Source organism: Pan paniscus, chromosome 15 (genome assembly GCF_029289425.2).
Source record: "Pan paniscus chromosome 15, NHGRI_mPanPan1-v2.0_pri, whole genome shotgun sequence".
Classification (NCBI taxonomy): Eukaryota; Metazoa; Chordata; class Mammalia; order Primates; family Hominidae; genus Pan; species Pan paniscus.
The window spans coordinates 91,921,291-91,941,642 of NC_073264.2; the positions used below are offsets into that span (position 1 = coordinate 91,921,291).

The 20,352-nt window shown below is 48.8% G+C and overlaps 1 protein-coding gene across 7 annotated transcripts in view; it reads right to left on the bottom strand.

The window, feature by feature from the left end:
* Nucleotides 1-20,352, bottom strand: part of TTC7B (tetratricopeptide repeat domain 7B) — a 275,379-nt gene that overhangs the window by 239,320 nt on the left and 15,707 nt on the right. For 6 of the 7 annotated variants that reach the window (XM_055097944.2, XM_034938007.2, XM_034938006.3 and 3 more), the window contains exons 2-3: nucleotides 5,851-6,005; nucleotides 415-583 (exon numbers count right to left, since the gene is read on the bottom strand). In XM_055097944.2, coding sequence (XP_054953919.1) covers nucleotides 415-583; nucleotides 5,851-6,005 — 324 coding nt within the window. Of the gene's footprint in view, nucleotides 1-414; nucleotides 584-5,850; nucleotides 6,006-20,352 lie in introns of those variants that run through there. The other variant, XM_034938008.1, reaches the window with a different exon arrangement.

The window sequence follows — 20,352 nt, forward strand, 5'->3', positions numbered from 1 at the left end:
AGCCTGGGCAACAAGAGCAAAACTCCATCTCAAAAAAAAAGAAAGAGAGAAAGAAACAGAGAAAGAAAGAAAGAAAGAGAGAGAGAGAGAAGGAAAGAAAGAGAAAGAAAGAAAGAAAGAAAGAAAGAAAGAAAGAAAGAAAGAAAGAAAGAAAGAAAGAAAGAAAGGAAAGAAACTTTGCTGAAATGTTTTTCCTTCATCCCCTTCAGTGACAGCTGATGGCCACTGGCTTGGAGGGACAAACCCCTGCTGGGCTTAGCATGACCCAGCACGTGCTGCAGGGCGGCCCCAGCAGCCTTGCTGGGAACTGCCAGGTTCATCACCAGCCAAGGGCCAGGGGTCAAATAGGCGGCTCCGAAGAAGCGCTGCTGGCTCCAGGTCACGGGACACTGTGTTAGAAGGCACGGGCCTCACCTTTGGTAGCGTAGGCTTCTGCGATCACCCGCAGCCTGTAGGGCGGGGCAGCTGTCAGCGGCAGATCGTCCAGGCCCACCCGGGCGTAAATGTTCAGAGCTTCTTTATAATCACCTTCCACATAATTCAACTTGGCCATGATCAGATTGGATTCTTGTAGGAATTCTGACTAGAAGCAAAAGGAGAGAAAGAAAAGCATTTTCCTACAATATCAGGCATGATGCTCCCTCAGAGTCTGGCCAGCTGCTGCCGTAAAACCCCACAGCTCCCCGCACAAGAGCTTGGACGTGAATGTTCTGAGCAGTGTTATCCACAATAGCCAAACAGTGGAAACAACCCAAATGTCCACCAAAATGTGGGCTAGCCATAAAATGGAATATTGCTCAGTTGTAGTAAAGAATGAAGTACTGTTATGCTACAACATAGACGAACCCTAAAAACATGATGCCAAGTGAAAAATCCATCACAAAAGGCCACATGTTGTATGCTTCCACGTGTAAGAAATGTCCAGGATAGTCAAGTCTAGAGTTAGAAAACAGATTAGTCTTGGCTAGGAATGGGAGGTGGCTGCTGGTGATAATGGGGTTTCTTTGGGAGGTGATGAAAATGTTCTAGAATTCATTGTGGTGATGGTTGCACAACTTCATGAATATACTAAAAATCACTGAAGTGGACACTCTGAATGGGTGAGTTGTATGGTATGTGAATCACACTTCAATAAAGCTGTTGCAAAAACCAAACCAAAACAAAACCCTGCGGCTCCCTTCATCAGGCCTGTGGCTGGGCTGGGCCGGCTGGGAAGGAAGGAATGCTTCATAAGTTAAACATACAAGCACCTGTCTCAGAAAAGGAAGCGGCCAGACATCCTGGGGGGTCTGGCCATGGCACTGGAGATGCACCACAACCCTGTAACCCAAATAACCAAGGAGAGCCTTCCCAAATGGATGCGAAGATCAGGACTTGCTTGCTTTCCAGGGCGAAGTTTCTCACTGAGCCATTGAAGTTTCTAAACTGAGGTGACCTGGTACCCTCCCTAGAGGCTAAGGGCTGGAAGTTCTCTGTGGGCCCCCCTTCCTCCCAGTCAGCAAGGCTGGCCTGGCCAGTCCCCCTCTCCCCAAAGCCTCATCATTGCCTTCCTCCCTGACCTGTCCTCCGGCACCTAGGGAAAGAACAGGCCACCCTGCCACCTATATAAGGAAACAGATTTATCTTCTGTGGCCAGACCTTCTCCTCAGAGCCCAAGCGGTTCAAAGCTGAGGTTTTTGCTTACAGAAGCACACCATGAAACCGCACTATTTATACTGTAACCTAGAGCTTTGATGAGTGGACAACACGGCCAGGTAGCCAGGTACAGCGTGTTACAGCAGCTATCTCAGCCAGCATGGTCGGCTTCCAGGCATTTCTTGGGAGAGCGAGGGACATCAGGCAGCATTGGAAAGGATGGTGCAGTGGGCAAGCAGGACTGATGGGAGCAAAAGTGTTTATGGGTGGCCCAAGGGAGAGGCACCAGAGGAATTAGAATTACATCTGGAGACAGAGAAATCAAAGCAGACTCAGAAAAGAGAAAAAAAGCATCCAGGCCGAGTGCGGTGGCTCACACCTATAATCCCAGCACTTTGGGAGGCCGAGGCAGGCAGATCACTTGACGCCAGAAGTTCGTGACCAGCCTGGCCAACATGGTGAAACCCCATCTCTACTAAAAATACAAAAATTAGTGGGGCATGGTGGTGCACACCTGTAATCCCAGCTACTCAGGAGGCTAAGGCACAAGAATCACTTGAACCCAGGAGGCGGAGGTTGCAGTGAGCCGAGATCACACCATTGCACTCCAGCCTGGATGACAGAGCAAGACTCTGTCTCAAAAAAAGCATCCACCACAGGGGTTCTCCACCCAGGTGGGGGACAGGCCAGGCTTGGGTATTTTGAAAACATTTCCTAGGACATTCTGGGAAGTCTACCCTCCTTCCCCAAGCTTCTAGCCTCTAAGAACCGTTGGATTAAAGGCGAATTGAAAGAGGAGGGGGAATGAGGAGTTAGCATTAATGGACACATCACAAGAGGTTCGCTCTGGGAAGATGCAAAGAGTCCTGGAGATAGAGGGTGGTGACGGCTGAGTGACAATGGTAATATACTTAACGCCACTACACTGTACACTTACAAAGAGCTATAATGTTAGGTTGTATGTTATGTATATTTTACCAAAAGGGGAAAAAAAAAGGTTAACAAAAGCAAACTAGAGAGCCAGGTGGAGAAAACGCTTGAAGAAAATTGCAAGCCTAGAGGCACAGCTTGGACACACTGGGAGACCCTCCCTGAGCGAGTCCAGTCTCCACCCAAGCACAGGAAACAGCTTGGCCAGGGCGCCTCGGCTGCCTGGGCAGTGGGAGAACAACCCCAACACAGTGTCAGGGGCCACCTTGCTCACAATAAGGATCATTTTCTTGCCTTGAATCACAAGCCAGATGTCCTGACTCCTAGTCCAGGACTCTTTCCATCCCACTACATGCCTGGCTGGCTCTGGTCTTCCCAGCCTCAATTCACTTAAGACAAGCTGGACTTAAGCTCAAGGAAAGAGAAAGTTTCACATTAGTCAGTGCGAGTAGGACAGCACACCCATGCAAAAGATGTACGGCTTTGGAACATTCTTTATAAGATGGAGGCAGGTGAAAAAGAGCAATGGGAGAAAAAAATTCTCTAGGTAGAACTAATAACATAGCAAGAAACGATGTGTATCTAGTGCTATACAGCTTTGAAACAATTTCTCCATTTGAGCCTCAAAACAATCCTGGGTTAAGTAGGCCTGCAGCTGAGAAACATGAAGCTCAGAGAGGTTAAGTAACGTCCCAAGATCACACAGCTTATAAATCCAGAACTGGACTCAGACTCAAGCATTTTAACTTGAATTAAATTCAACAGCTGGGTGCAGTGGCTCAGGCCTGTAATCCCAGCACTTTTGGAGGCCGACGCAGGCAGATCACCTGAGGTCAGCAGTTCGAGACCAGCCTGGCCAACATGGTAAAACCACGTCTCTATTAAAAATACAAAAATTAGCCAGGTGTGGTGGCATGCGGCTGTAGTCACAGCTACTCAGGAGGCTGAGGCGTAAGAATTGCTTGAACCTGGGAGGTGGAGGTTGCAGTGAGCCAAGATGGTGTCTGGATGACAGAACAACACTCTGTCTCAAAATAAATAAATAAATAAATAATAAAATAAATTCAATGGGCTTACTACCACACTGCATTGTAGAGGATGGAAAGCAAAACCTATCAGAACCTGGTGAAATGAAAAGTGAATTTTTCAAGATGAAGTTGGGGGGCAGGTAGACGGGGGAAAGAAACGAGCCAGATCTCTCCCCTCACACCTCCCAGCAGGACACTTGAGTCTGGCTGGCCATCACTGTGAGCTGTGGCCCATGTGCCTGCTGTCCCTTCACTCTCTCCTGCTGATCAAGACCTACCAACTGTGTCCCCAGATCAAGACCTACCCCTGTGTCCACCTGTGTCATCATGTCATCGGTTAAGAACATATGAGATGAGGCCAGGCGCGGTGGCTCACGCCTGTAATCCCAGCACTTTGGGAGGCTGAGGTGGGTGGATCACGAGGTGAGGAGATTGAGACCATCCTGGCTAAGACGGTGAAACCCTGTCTCTACTAAAAATACAAAAAATTAGCCGGGCGTGGTGGCGGGCGCCTGTAGTCTCAGCTACTCAGGAGGCTGAGGCAGGAGAATGGCATGAGCGCGGGAGGCAGAGCTTGCAGTGAGTGAAGATCACGCCACTGCACTCCAGCCTGGGTGACAGAGCCAGACTCCATCTCGAAAAAAAAAAAAAAAAACATATGAGATGGATGAGATGGAGATGGGGTTTCGCCATGTTGGCCAGGCTGGTATTGAACTCCTGGCCTCAAGTGATCTGCCACACACCAAAGTGTGGCATGGCCCTTACAGAGAAACTGAATGGGGAAAGAGAAGACCTGGTTTTTGAAGCCCAAATGCAGCAGGGAGTCTTTAAGTACCTAGGATCCCTATGCTGAGCTGACCTCTCCGGCCACCCGCTAGGGGCCTGGGGCAAGATCCCTGTGTTGAGATGACGCTCTCCAGCCACCTCCTAGCGGCCTGGAGCTGTGTCCCGTGCATACAACATACACAGAGACAATTTTGAAAGCAGCTCTCTATCAGGGTTTCCAGAAGCCTGTTGCTGCACAACTGACCAACACCAATACTAACTTACTCAAAGGTTGCCCAGGCCCTCCATTGCAGCAGGGCCAAGGAGGTGGCCAGATGACCAAGAGGAGGAACAGCTCAAATTGAAAGCTCACAGGCTTAGAACATGCAGGAGCCGGGAAGGTCCAAGCTCACCACTTTAAGAGCCCACCCCCTTCAAACCTAAAGAAACTGAGCTGCAGAGAGGCGAGTAACCTCCCCGGGGTCACACAGCAAGTCGGGAGCAGGCTGGAGTTTGCAGTACAGATATGAAATGTAAAGCCAAAGAAAGCATGGCTTCCCGGGGGGAAGCGTGCACACACAAACAAGAATAAAGACCAAAAATGGAGTCTCAGAGGATTCCGAGACAGGAAGAGAAGAAAAATGAGAAAGAAGTCATCAAAGTTAAAAGGAAACGGAAGTCAGAGCTCCAGAAGTTCACCAAAGACTGTCCTCAGTGGGAAATACATCCTGGGGAAGACAGGCAGGATAGAGCGGGCCACAGACAGCCATCTGAACTAGGGGAAGCATCTAGAGCCAGGGGAGTGTGAGCCACCCGGGGGGCAGAAGGGCAGGGCAGGAAGAGGAGATGACCCCCATGAAAAGCAAAAGGAACTGATGAGGAGTCCAAGAAGAAAGGAAGGAAAGCCACGTGAGAGGGAATGGAAACCTGGGTGTAATGAGACCGGAAAACAGAATGGACAGATAGGGGGCAGCACCTAAGATTCCTTGTGCCCAAGGGTGAGGGTCCTTGCTGAGACGTGGGGAAGTTCCTGGCCCCCTCCCAACCGTGACGCCAGGCCTGCTGGCACCAGTATGGAACCTCCCACAGCTCTGGGCCACAGTGGCTTGTTACATTGATGAGCAGGAAGCTGTGCGCTGAGCATCCTTCTGATTAACTTCTCTCTTTTCTAGAACTGCGTAACATGTCAGGTTAAGCTCTGGGTTATATCGGATAGCTTTAGTTCAAGCGTCTGAGAGATAAGTGGCATTGTGCAGATGACGTGTCATTGAAGACTCTCATCAGAGAGAACCTATTGGCCCAGAAGCCCCCACAGTGGTCAGCCAGCCTAGAGATTGGCACATCCACCCAACTGGGAGCTGGCCCGCTTCTAAGAAGACAAGCCCTGGCGGTGTGCAGGTGAGCTCCAAACGTCACCCGGCTCAACCCTGGGCACCCTTCTCAACCCCACTGTCCACAGGAAGTGTCGCCTCAGCCCAGAGGCCCATGGTACCTTAAGGTTCCCTCGGTCCAGGGCGGCGGTCAGATGCTTGCGGACCTCAGTCAGCTGGGGCTTGGGGCCTCGGGGACTGGCCCCCTGCCTCAGGGGGTGTTCCTTCAGGTACTGCTCCAGCTTCGACTCCCCGAGGAGAAGCTCTGCCATGTCATCTACAAAAACAAAGTGAGAAGCCAAACAAAGTGAGAACAAAGTGGGAGCAAGGAATGCCCTGCATGTAGGACCCCCCCTCACTCAAGGGACCCCAGAACCACCACCCTCCGAGGCTCCAGGCCCCCAGCAAGGTCCTTCTGGAACTTCATAGCCTTCATAGGGTCTAAGTGGGCACCACCTCATAGTGAATTCAGTTCATTTAAAGAATGTTCCAGTGGCATGTACTCAAATAGGTGTTGGCTCAAACACTCCATCATTTCTTTGCCAGTAGATACTTTTTTTTTTTTGAGATGGAATTTCGCTCTTGTTGCTCAGGCTGGACTGCAATAGCACGATCTCGGCTCACCGCAACCTCCACCTCCCGGGTTCAAGTGATTCTCCTGCCTCAGCTTCCCGAGTAGCTGGGATTACAGGCACCTGCCATCACGCCCGACTACTTTTTTGTGTTTTTAGTAGAAACAGGGTTTCACCATGTTAGCCAGGCTGGTCTCAAACTCCTGACCTCAGGTGATCTGCCCACCTCGACCTCCAAAAGTGCTGGGATTACAGGCATGAGCCACTGCGCCTGGCTGCCGGTAGATACACATTAACGTGGAGAGAGTTCAAGTTCAGTAGGAAAAAAACAAAGGTGGCTTATGATGTGTTCATTATGATCTTTATAAAACACACACAAACTCCAGTGTTACGTATTTTCAAGAGTGGCGCGATGAAATCCCCAGCTCTGGTGCTGTATTCTATGCAGCTGGTGGAATGTCTGTACAGCCAGATCTTAAGATGAGTCTGTGTCAAAATGACCTGAATGCAAGTCTGTATTCTTGCAGAGTAACAGAGTGTTCGTCTGTTTCTGTCTAAAAGTCATAACTATACAGATATCTGGGAATGCTTGCATGAAGCTTTTACTCCCGAGAGCATACTACTTACGGTTATAACTTGTTGATGTCTACATTGGCTTAATTCAAATGAAAAGTTCACTCCAGGAGCAGCTCTTTGGAATCCACACCACCCCCCAGACTGTTCTGAATAAACCCAGAACAACTCATACGCCAGCCTAAGCATGGTCTATTTTTCTGGGATGGGACAGAACATAATTGTATGAAAATATAAAATCAGTTTTAAAAGGTCTGGAAGGACATATCTTAAGGCCATGATAGTAGTTACAGCTGGGGTGCTGGGGAGGGGACCTCAACTGGGGTTGGTGGCAAAAATGGACTTTAGCTTTGTCTTTAACATCCTGGTCCTAAAAAGAAGACTAGATTTACCTATTATATATGCAATCTAAAATTAATTCAAAAAGTCATCAGTGAGGACCCCCTAAGATTCTGGGTGGTAAGTCCACCAAAGGCCAAGAGCTAAAACAAAAGCCTTTTCCACATGTTCTGAGAAGTTGGCCCAAAACTGCTGAATCTATAGGTCTTAGCATGCTCTATCTATGTACTGGGAAGCCTAAAATAACCTTTTAGAGATGAGACCTAGAGTCCTGGGAGGAGCCAATTAACACGAAAACAGGGCTGAGTTCAGTTACTGAACTCAAGAACTCATTAGACATCCAAGAAGAAAAAGCAAATCTGGACAGCCATGGTGGTTTATGCCTGTAATCCCAACACTTTGGGAGGCTGAGGCAGGGGAATCACCTGAGGTCAGGAGTTTGAGACCAGCCTGGCCAATGTGGTGAAACCTTGTATCTACTAAAAATACAGGAAAACTAGCCAGGCATGGTGGTGTGCACCTGTAATCCCAGCTACTAGGGAGGCTGAGGCAAGAGAATCACTTGAACCCAGGAGTGGAAGTTGCAGTGAGCCGATATTGCATCACTGTACCCCAGCCTGGGCGACAGAGTGGGACTCTGACTCAAAAAAAAGAGGAAATCAGGCAAGGCCACAGCAGCATCCAATGCCAGAAGACAATGAAGTGGCGCATACAGAGTACACTGGGGTACAAAGTGCGACTCCAGTGCGTGGGGCCGGTCCAGACACCAGCCAGGCACCAAGGCAACAAGCAGCTTCCTCCCAGACACACAAGCCCTTCTCAAGAAATGAAACCCAGCTCATAAAGAAACCCAGGACTCAGGAACGAAGGACATGTAGGCAAAGGCCTGAGTGTTTCTTACAGAATACTAAATGCCCACAAGAATTAGAGCCACAGAACAAATATGAATGTCAGAAAGCAATATGTTGCAAAAACAATCATATATCCTAAATGGGGAGGAGCTTCGGAGTGTCATGCCTTTATCTTTCAAAACACTGTACCATGTGCTCTTAAAAAAAAAAATCAATCTAATCTTTTACTATTTTTCAAAAATTTGTTTAAATTTTAGTGAACTCTCAGGAAATAATGAAGAACCATTTATTTAGAGCTCAAAAATTCCTTTAGGCAGGGCGCAGTGGCTCACACCTGTAATCCCAGCACTTTCGGAGGCCAAGGTGGGCAGATCACGAGGTCAAGAGATTGAGATCATCCTGGCAAACATGGTGAAACTCTGTCTCTACTAAAAATACAAAAATTAGCTGTGCATGGTGGTGTGCACCTGTAATCCCAGCTACTTGGGAGGCTGAGGCAGGAGAATCGCTTGAACCCGGGAGGCAGAGGTTGCAGTGAGCCAAGATCATGCCACTGCACTCCAGCTTGGCAACAGAGCGAGACTCCGTCTCAAAAAAAAAAAAAATTCCTCTAAATTCATTTTCACTTTTTCCTTTTAATATTTATGAATAAACTTATTAATACTATAATAATAGACCAGTGCTGTTCAATAGAAATATATGCAAGCCACATACATAATTTAAAATTTTTGTTTTGTTTTGTTTTTCTTGAGACTGGAGTGCAATGGCACAATCTCAGCTCACTGCAACCTTCGCCTGGGTTCAAGCAATTCTCCTGCCTCAGCCTCCAGAGTAGCTGGGATTACAGGCACCCACCACCATGCCCAGCTAATTTTGTATTTTTAGTAGAGACGGAGTTTCGCCATGTTGGCCAGGCTGGTCTTGAACTCCTGACCTCAGGTGATCCGCCCGCCTTGGCCTCCCCAAGTGCTGGGATTACAGGCATGAGCCACTATACCCGGCCTTAATTTATAAATTTTAATAGCCATATTAAAAAAGGAAAAGAAGGCAGGGCTCGGTGGCTCATGCCTATAATCTCAACACTTTAGGAGGCCTAGACAGGTGGATCACTTGAGCCCGAGAGTTTGAGACCAGCCTGGACAACATCGCAAGAAAAAAAAAAGTGGAATTAATTTAAATAACATTTTATTTAACTAAATATAACCAAAATACTATCAGGTCAGCCGGGCGCGTGGCTCACAGCTGTAATCCCAGCACTTTAGGAGGCCGGGGCAGGTAGATCATGAGGTCAGGAGATCAAGACCATCCTGGCTAACACGGTGAAACCCCGTCTCTACTAAAAATACAAAAAAATAGCCGGGCGTGGTGGCGGGTGTGTGTAGTCCCAGCTACTCAGGAGGCTGAGGCAGGAGAATGGCGTGAACCCGGGGGGTGAAGCTTGCAGTGAGCAGAGATCGCGCCACTGCACTGCAGCCTGGGCGACAGAGCGAGACTCTGTCTCAAAAAAAAAAAAAAAAAAAAAATACTATCAGGTCAACATGCAATCATATTTTTAAAATATTAATGAGACCTTACATTCTTTTTTCTTATTAAGTTTTCCAAATCTTGTGTGTATTTTACACTCACAGCACATGTCAGCTCTAACCTGTACATTTCAAGTGGTCAATAGCTACATGTAGCTAGTGGATATCATATTGGACAGCAATATGATCACTGTTTATAGAAGTCTGTCTAAATATCTACCTTTATATCTGTCTGTGTCCCTACAAAGATGTCTAAAATGATCATCACTTAGTGTAAACAATAGGAATTTCTGAATGATAGGATTTGGGATAATTTTTAAATTCTCATCTTTGTGGTTTAAATTATTTACATTGAGCAAAATTCTTTTATATCACTTTTAGGAAAAAAAAAAAGTAACTCTTCTTTAAAAACTGGAAGTATATATACCAGGATATTAATAGTGGTTATTTCTGAGTGGTAAGACTATCCATCTATGTAGAACTTCTTTTCTGTATATTTTTAAATTCCAAAAAACAAAATAAAATAGAACTTGGGATTCAGAGTCCTAGATTTAAACCCAAATTTGTCACTCGGTGACTTTGGCCCAATGATTTAACTTCATTGATTCTGGGAAGCAATTCCAAGAAAGCACCTCTTTCAGCCTGAGCAGAGGACTCCTCTCTCCCCACCCCTCCTCACGACCTCACCCCTCCTCGCCTCCCTGCCACAGGGACCCTGCATCTGAAAATGGCTCCTCTGGGCAGAATCTCCAAGCCAGGGAGCAGAAACAACGGGAGATCAGGACCCCTGCTACCTATTCTAGCTGTAGGGGCACATGACTTACCCTCTCAGAGCCACAATTCCATTTACAGACTGTGGGCTAGATCTACTGAGTTCTCAGTGGGAAAACTCTATGGCCCAGAGTGAACACACCTCCCAGCTGGGCCTCACAGGATGAGTAGGACCTGGGCTGGCAAAGAGCAGAGGGAAGGGCAAACCAGGCTGAAGGAACAGCACAACCAAAGCCACAGCACAGAGCCCAGGAAAGCGGAGAGAACCAAGTGGCAGGGGAATAGGATGTGGATAGAAAGCTGGAGAATCAAGCTGGGATCAGAACGCCCAGACGTCAATGCTTCCCCCTCCTGACCTCCCGACTCAGCACCCCCACCACAGGGAGACATCCAAAGCCCTCAGCAATGGAAAACAGGTCCTGGCCGAGTGTCACATGTGCCACCCCTTTGGAATGCTCTGGCATCCTGAGGACACCATTCACCGCTACTTAGTGAACACCTCCGAATATTCCAAGCGCTGCAGACCTCTCCTCCAGGTGCCTCATCCCAAACCACCTCTAGCAGCCCCAGGAACCCTGAGCACCCTGGGTGTTCATCAATCTGTCTGCCCCTTCTAGACTGTGAGGAGGAGGCCTAAAGGAAGAACCTGTGTGTTGTGCACAATATCTGGCACAGAGTCCATGCTCAATAAATGGTGAATTAATTAGATGATGGGGAAGGCATCTGCATCTTCCCCAGGGTTAGGGTGGTCATTGCCTGTGGCAGAGTCTGCTTGTTGTCCCAGAATATTCACTCTCCCTTTCTTCCTTTAGTATTAAAATTCCCATGTTTTATCAGAGCACACGGCTGCCCAGTTAAAGACTACACTTCCCAGGCTCCCTGATGGTGACATGCTGCCCCGTGACTACGTTATGACGATGGGATGGGAGCAGAGGTGTTGCACGCAGCTTCTGGGCTTGGCCTTTAGAGAGAATAGGCTTGCCCGCCAGTCCCTGTTCACCCTCCCCCATAGGCTGGACCTTGGCAGTGCTGATGGAAAATGGCACACCCATCTGAGACCACAAGCTGGAAGCCACCTATTGAGGATGAGCAGAGCAGAGCAGCGCCACACAAGGCTTGCTAGATCCCCAACACCAGGAGCTGCCACCGAGCCCCCGACTGCTTATGTGAGAGTGAAACATGAACTTCTATCCTGATCTACTTTCTAAGTCACTGTGATCTTTGTTACAGGGGCCAAACTGGAATCTTAACCAGATCTCCCAAATAAGAAACCAGCTTCAGGCTGAGAACTCCTATCTGGAAACACCCCACCAACCTCAAGTCCTCCAGTTTACCGGTCTCCAAACAGAATTCCCAGAACCCAACTGAGGGCCTTTGCAGAATCCGCAGACCCTGCACTTCTCCTGCTGCTTTGGTTTTACATCCCAGGCTTGCCAAATTTTTATTTAAACAATGGGTTTCATAGTTGCAGAGAGGTGTAAAAACTGCTACCCAAGTGTTATGCGGATTCAGGGCCTTTGTGTTTCTCTGATCTCCTGATGCTGGGGGAATGCGCCAGAGTCGTGATGCCAAGATGTGGAGAGCGCTCAGTTCCATCAGCAGCAACTGGGGGCAGGGTGCGGTGGCTCACGCCTGTAATCTCAGCACTTTGGGAGGCCGAGGCAGGCGGATCGCTTGAGGTCAGGAGTTCAAGACCAGCTTGGCCAATATGGAGAAACCCTGTCCCTACTAAAAATACAAAAATTAGCCGGGCATGGTGGTGCACGCCTGTAATCCCAGCTACTCGGGAGGCTGAGGCAGGAGAATCACTTGAAACTGGGAAGCAGAGGTTGCAGTGAGCTGAGATTGTGCCACTGCACTCCAGCCTGGGCGGCAGAGCAAGACTCTGTCTCAACAACAACAACAAAAGCAGCAACTGGGAGAGCACGGTGCAGGAAAATGATCAACGGAGAAAAAAATTTTTCCTCAGAATTAGGAGACACAGTCCCTTCCCTCACGACACCCCAGTCTCTCAAGACCATTCAACACAATACAGGCTCTAATGAAGATGTGTACAGTATTGGATGGGGGTGGGAGAGGAGACAAAGCTTGCACCAAGAATGTGATGCTACACATTTGCAAGATGGAAAATGTGGGGAAAAGAATTGCAGACAGAAGGAATAGAATATGCGAAGGTATGGCATGCCCTACTCGTTTGGGGAATTACAAGTCGTTTGTTAGAACCAAACCATGAAGTGCTGGGAGAGTGATATGGTTTGGCTCTGTGTCCCCACCTAAATCTCATCTCAAATTGTAATCCCCACCTGTCAAAGGAGGGACCTGGTAGGAGGTGATTGGATCATGAGGCAGTTCCCCCATGCTGTTCTCATGAGACTGTGTTCTCATGAGACCTGATGGTTTTATAAGTGGTGATTTCCCCTGTGCTTTTTCTCTCTCTCTTGTTTGCCGCCTTCTGAAGAAAGTCCTTGCTTCCCATTTACCTTCCACCATGACTGTGAGTTTCCTGAGACCTCCCCAGCCATGTGGAACTGTGAGTCAATTAAACCTCTTTCCTGGCCAGGCACAGTAGCTCATGCCTGTAATCCCAGCACTTTGGGAGGCCAAGGTGGGTGGATCACCTGAGGTCAGGAGTTCGAGACCAGCTTGGCCAACATGGCAAAACCCCATCTCTACTAAAAATACAAAAATTAGCCGGGCGTGGTGGCAGGTGCCTGTAATCCCAGCTACTCAGGAGGCTGAGGCAGGAAGAATCGCTTGAACCCAAGAGGCAGAGGTTATAGTGAGCTGAGATTGTGCCATTGCACTCCAGCCTTGGCGAAAGAGCAAGACTCTGTCTCAAAAAAAAAAAAAAAAAGAATCTCTTTCCTTTATAAATTACCCAGTCTCAGGTATTTCTTTTGTTTGTTTGTTTGTTTCTTTTTTTCTTTTCTTTTTTTAGTTTTTGAGATGGAGTTTTGCTCTTGTTGCCCAGGCTGGAGTGCAATGGCACGTCTTCTGCTCACCGCAACCTCCGCCTCCTGGGTTCAAGCAATTCTCCTGCCTCAGCCTCCCGAGTAGCTGGGATTACAGGCATGCACCACTATGCCCAGCTAATTTTGTATTTTTAGTAGAGACAGGGTTTCTCCATGTTGGTCAGGCTGGTCTCGAACTCCCAACCTCAGGTGATCCGCCCGCCTCGGCCTCCCAAAGTGCTGGGATTACAGGCGTGAGCCACCGCGCCTGGCCTTGTTTGTTTTGTTCGAAACAGTCTCATTCTATCACCCAGGCTGGAGTGCAGTGGCACCACCTCGGCTTACTACAGCCTCCGCCTCCCAGGTTCAAGCAAGTCTCATGCCTCAGCCTCCTGAGTAGCTGGGATTACAGGCACGCGCCACCATACCTGGCTAGTTTTTGTATTTTTAGTAGAGACAGGGTTTCACCATGTTGGCCAGGCTGGTCTCAAACTCCTGGCCTCAAGTGATCCACCCACCTTGGCCTCCCAAAGTGGTGGGATTACAAGTGTGAGCCACTGCACCTGGCTGGGTATTTCTTTTTTTTTTTTTTTTTGAGACGGAGTCTCGCTCTGTCACCAGGCTGGAGTGCTGGAGTGCAGTGGCGCAATCTCGGCTCACTGCAACCTCCACCTCCTGGGTTCAAGTGATTCTCCTACCTCAGCCTCCCGAGTAGCTGGGACTACAGGCGCCTGCCACCACGCCTGGCTAATTTTTTGTATTTTCAGTAGAGATGGGGTTTCACCATGTTGGCCAGGATGGTCTCAATCTCTTCACCTCGTGATCCACCCGTCTCGGCCTCCCAAAGTGCTGGGATTATAGGCATGAGCCACCACACCCAGCCCTGACTGGGTATTTCTTTATAGCAGTGTGAGAATGGACTAATACAGAGAGAAAGGGGGAACCGTCAGGGGAGTTTCCTGCTAGGCAGGTAGGTATTGGCTCCTCAGTTCCAAAAGGAGCTGCCTGCTCTGAGCAGAGAAGTTACAATCTCATTTGACATTGAGCAGCTGAAATTTTTCAAATGTCCAGGCGCTAAGTTAATCTCCCAAACAAATTATGTTTTCTTTGCTTCCCTCAAAAAAGGTGAATTCTCTGCCACTCACTCTCCCAATCAGGAGGGCAGAGATATTAAAAACATCAAGAGTCAGGCCAAAGAAATCATCCAGAGGCTGCATAGTTCAGTCCTAAATGATAGATGGGCACTGGGTGGTGTGACCAACACTCCATGAGCACTGCCTGCCCGTGTCAGGGACCTCGTGGGCTCCCAATTCAGAACCCACTAGCAAGAAAAGACATCACCTAACCAGCATTTATTACCTAATAATGTGTCCAGCTGCAAGGTAGAACAGTGTGACAAGAGGGAAAAAAGGCACTCCAGGGCATACGAGAAAATTAATTCCAGATAGATTAAAGAATTAAATATAAAACAAGATCAAAACATTAAAGCTAGACTTTTACTTCCAGCCAAGAAAGAGTAATAGGGACCAAATTTACTCTCCTATCTGAGACCACCACAAAAACAAGACAAAAAAAAATGTTTTCAAGACATTGGGCATCAGGCAACAAAGAACAGTGACACGTGAGAGCTGGGTAACAAACAAGGTGAGCCCACTACGGCCTTGAGAGCTTCCAGGTGCAACACAGAAGCGGGGACCTTACACCCGAATTGTGCGCAGGAAAGGCTTAAATCCCCCATGTGCCTACGTACTCACCAGGCAGAGCGTGGCACACAGCTGGTCGTGGAGCAGCCGGACTGCAAAGTGGGGCCAGAAGTGCAGTTTACAGAGAGGAGAAGCCACAGGTAGTGCAATGCAGGGGAAAGAGCTTTGGCCTCTGGCAGCCCTGGGCTTAAATCCCACCTCCCTTGCTCGCTAGCCGTGTGGCACTGGGCAAGACACTTAACCTCTCTGAGCCTTAGTTTTCTCACTTGGGTATCATGAGGATTAGAGATAATATGTAACGCATATAGTCTGAAGTAAGTGGTGAATAAACATTAGCTACTGTTATTACCATCCATTTAGGATTGACTATTTCCCAGAATAGTTATGTTGGATCTTGTGGGGCCAGAAAGCTCTAGGAGATACAAGCTCCGTGTTCAACAGGCCTGCAATGTAGCAGGAGGATATGAATGCTGTGTGAGTCATTAATAGCCCAGCCATGCTGAGCTCATATGAAGTGCCATGCAGTATGGTGAGCAGTTTACCCGATCCTGATAGTCCTGGAAACAATACTAGGATGCTATTATCATCTCCATCTCACAAACAGGGAACCAGGCAGGAGAGGGGAGCAGCATCCCTAAGGCCACAGAGCTGGTTCATCCTGGAGCTGCGTTTGAACGCAGGCAGTCTCCCTACACTCTCTCCAGCACGCCATGCACAAACTACACCATCGGCCTCCAGAAGGGGCCCAGCTTCCCTCCCAACCACAGCTGGGTGACCCCGGCCCACTTAACCCCTCTGGGGCAGAGGATGGATGGATGGTTTTGAAGTCCCTCTCCTTCACTTGCTAGGATTCTCAGGGGACAGGGGTAAAGAGGGACTCAAGGGTACCCAGGGCTGGCTTCGCTTTTCTCTTGGGCATTATTTGGGGGTTAAGTGAGGCTGCAGTAACTAGCTCCCCAATGGCTTATATAGGGATAAAGCCTGAAGCCAAAGAGAGACCACTAGTGAGACCCTCACCAAGGAGATATGGGGAATGAGCCACCTTGCAGGGGGTCCGTGCCCTGGCTCAGCACAACAGAGCCAGTCCCCTGAGCCCTGTGGCTGGCACAGTTCAATGCCCACAGGCACTTGGCCTCCTTGATCCCCCCTGCCCGGGGAAGGTGGGGCTGTGGCCTTTGCCTCTGGAAGGGACTGCCCTTCCTCCTAGTTCCTCCTTTGCTGGATAAGCAGCTGACATGCAGAGATGTGATCAGATGAGGAAGAAAAAAAGACTCTTCTCTATTCCTGGGAGTACTTGACACCAACACAAAAAATTCTCAACAACTCACTTTCTATGTCAATAGAGAAGTATTTAGATCTATTCAAACCATTCCTGCTGCAGCTGGGATCCAGGAGGAAGAAACACACCACTATTCCGGGAGGAGTTGGCTCCTCAGTGTCCCCTTTGTTGCCCCAAAACACAGCCAGGTTCTCCATTTCTTTTTCTTTTTTTTTTTTTTGTTTTTTTTTTTTGTTTTTTGAGACAGAGTCTCGCTCTGTCACCCAGGCTGGAGTGCAGTGGCACAATCTCAGCCCGTTGCAACCTCTGACTCCCAGGCTCAAGCAATTCTCCTGCCTCAGCCTCCCGAGTAGCTGGGATTACAGGCACGCACCACCACACCAGGCTAATTTTTGTATTTTAGTAGAGACAATGTTTTCCCATGTTGGCCAAGCTGGTCTGGAACTCCTGGTGTCAAGTGATCTGCCCGCCTTGGCCTCCCAAAGTGCTGGGATTACGGGCACAAGCCAACTTGCCTGACCCAGGTTCTCCATTTCTTAAGGTTCAGAAGGCCGGGTGCAGTGGCTCACACCTGTAATCCCAGCACTTTGGGGGCCAAGGTGGGTGGATCATGAGGTCAGGAGTTCAAGACCAGCCTGGCCAATATGGTGAAACCCCATCTCTACTAAAAAAAAATACAAAAATTATCTGGGTATGGTGGCACACACCTGTTAATCCCAGCTACTCGGGAGGCTAAGGCAGGAGAATCACTTGAACCTGGGAGGCAGAGGTTACAGTGAGCCGAGATCACTCCACTGTACTCCAGCCTGGGCGACAGAGTGAGACTTAGTCTAAAGAAAAAAAAAGCCTCAGAATGACCAGAGTGAACTCCAGCTCCTCGTTTACTGGGCTTCCTGTAATCCCGGGTAACCCAGCATTTGCAGTATTTGTGATCCCCCTGCCTCCAGAGTGCTAACAGGAAAACAGACACTGCTGTGTCATGCTGGTGGGGGTATAAATTAGCAAGAGTGTCTCCAGAGGGCAATGTAGCAATTTCTACAAAGCAACTGACATACTCCCATACCAGCTGACCCAGAAATTCCAGTTTTAAGTGGTTATCCTACAGATATATGCAATCTTCAGCACAAAGATGTACAGATAGGGATGTTTACTACATACAGCCCTACTGGTCATAGCAAAAGATACGAAACAACCTATAAGGTCCTTGACAGGAGACCTGTTAACTGAGTTATGGTGCACCCCATGCAGCAGGACCGTGCACCCATAAACACATGGAGCAGATCTCCATACGACTCCGTGGTGGCCTGGCTGTACGAAAGGCCGTGTCTTCATGTTTCCTGAATCCCATGCTCTGTGGCCTCTTGCACTGACCCTGAGCTTGACCCCAGGGCTTGCTCTGACTGATGGAACAGTGGAAATGTTAATGCACGCAGAGGCTTAGAAAAGGGCTTACGCACTTTTTCCCTCTTGCTTCTCTGTGACCGCCACGAGAACGTGCCTAGGCCAGCCCATACGTAGCCCAGGCCAACCTGCTGAACGATAAAAGGCCACGTGGTGCAGAGCTGAGCTGTCTAGGCAAGACTCCATAAGCGTAAGAGAGCCCAGCCAAGAGCAGCAAAGTCACCGGGCTGACCCATAGCAGGCCATTGATGGATGAGCGAGCCCTGGCAAGCCCAGAATCATGAGAAATAATAAAAGGTGATTGCTTTAAGGCACTAAGCTTTGGGATGGTTTGTTATGCAGCAATAGCTAACAATCACAAAGATAGTTGAAAAAAGCAAGATACAAAAGAGGGTATATGTCACTATTGTGTGTAAAAAACAATAGGCCGGACTAGGTGGCTCACACCTGTAATCCCAACACTCACCTGAGGTCAAGAGTTCGAGACCAGCCTGGCCAACATGGCAAAACCCCGTTTCTACTAAAAATACAAAAGTTAGCTGGTATGGTGGCAGGTGCCTGTAATCCCAGCTACTGGGGAGGCTGAGGCAGGAGAATTGCTTGAACCTGGGAGGCAGAGGTTGCAATGAGCTGAGATCTTGCCACTACACTCCAGTCTGGGTGACAGAGTGAGACTCCATCTCAAAAAAAAAAAACAAAAAACAAGCAATAACATGTTTTCTTATAAATGTGCAGATATTCAGAATAATTCCTAAAGGAGCCCCTGGAAAGTCTAAAGAGTGGCTGTTCCTATGGAAGGGAGCAAGAGGACATGGACACGATGTAGGAGGCTGTTTTTCACCATATACCCTATAATTCGATTTTTACTACCATGTACATTCATTACCTACAAAAAACATGAACCAGATAATTTAAAAAGAAGAAAGATGACCCACTTCACTGTGTGCTCTTGGTCTAGAGTGGCTATTCTGGCCACCCCAGAGGGGTTCCCCTGGCTCAGTCCATCATCTCAGAGCCAAGGAAGGAGTTTTACATCTGCGATCACTACTGAGAGCCCATCTCCCACCCTCCCTGGGCCTCCAGCCTCACGCACCCATGCTCCAGGTCCTCAGCATCTTTCCAAGGCCACGGCCATCTGACTCACCCGAGGGTGCTTGGACATGTCATGCCTCCCTCCCTTCTCCTGCCAAAATCCCAGGCATCCTTTAAGACACATTTCAGGTCAGCTTGGAGCAGCTTCCCTTGCTCCCTCGGCCTGGGCCATCAGGGTCCTGGTGGCACTTTGCACATCACCCCCATTCATTCAGCACCTGCCAGCACCAAGGACTTACAGCTATGAACAGGACCTAGTGGGTCTCTACCCTCAAGGCCCTTACACTCTAGACAGGGAAGACAAAGAGATAAACCAGAAAAGGGCCAGATAGTGGTGAGAGCTGTGCAGAGAAAAGAGGGTGACTGGGGCTACTGTGGACTAGGTGGTCAGATCAGGGAAAGACTCAAGGGCAGGGCATCCAAGACTTCAATGAGGAGATGGAGTCAGTCATGTCCAGATCTGAGGGAAGAGCATTCCAGGAGAGGGAGCAGCTACTGGAAAGGCCCCGAGGTGTGAACAGAGCTGGTGTGTTCCAGGAACAGCAGGAAAGCCCGTGTGGCTGGGTGAAGGGAAGGGCATTGGGGTGGAGATAGACAACGGGGCAGGTAAGCGCAGACTGTGGCAAGGGGTCTGGCATTCATGTGAAGTGCAATTGGGAGTCTGAAGGTTTTTAAGCAGGGAGATGAAATGCTCTGATTTAAGTTTTTTTTTGTTTGCTTGTTTTTGAGACGGAGTCTTGCTCTGTCGCCCAGGCTGGAGTGCAGTGGCACGATCTCGGCTCACTGCAACCTCCACCTCCTGGGGTCACGCCATTCTCCTGCCTCAGCCTCCCGAGTAGCTGGGACTACAGGCGCCCGCCACCACGCCCAGCTAATTTTTGGTATTTTTAGTAGAGTCAGGGTTTCACCGTGTTAGCCAGGATGGTCTCGATCTCCTGACCTCGTGATCCACCCGCCTCATCCTCCCAAAGTGCTGGGATTACAGGCGTGAGCCACCACGCCCAGCCTGATCTAAGTTTTTAAAAGATGCCTCTGTCAGCCCTGTGGAGAATGGACCCAGGGTGGGGCTGGAGGCAAGGCTACAAATGGTTAAGAGGTAGTAGTAGTCAGGTGAGAGGTGATGGTGACTTGGGCAGGACGAGGTGAGAAATATGCAGAAAGAGAGAAATAGACTGAGTGGGGACATCATTTGAAGGTGAAAGAAAACAAGACTTACTAATGGATTAAACTGGAGGTGTGGCAGACAGAATAATGGCCCCCAGACATGTCCACATCCTCATCTCTCAAACCTGTGGACATGTTGTTTTACATGGCAAAAGGAACTTTGCAGATGTAATTAAGGATCTTGAGATAGAATTATCCTGGATTATTTGGGTGGGCCCACTGGGTCCTTAGAAGAGGGAAGTTAGAAGGTCAGAGTCCAGCCGGGCGAGGTGGCTCACGCCTATAATCCCAGCACTTTGGGAGGCCGAGGCAGGCCGATCATGAGGTCAGGAGATCGAGACCATCCTGGCTAACACAGTGAAACCCTGTCTCTACCAAAAATACAAAAAATTAGCCGGGCACAGT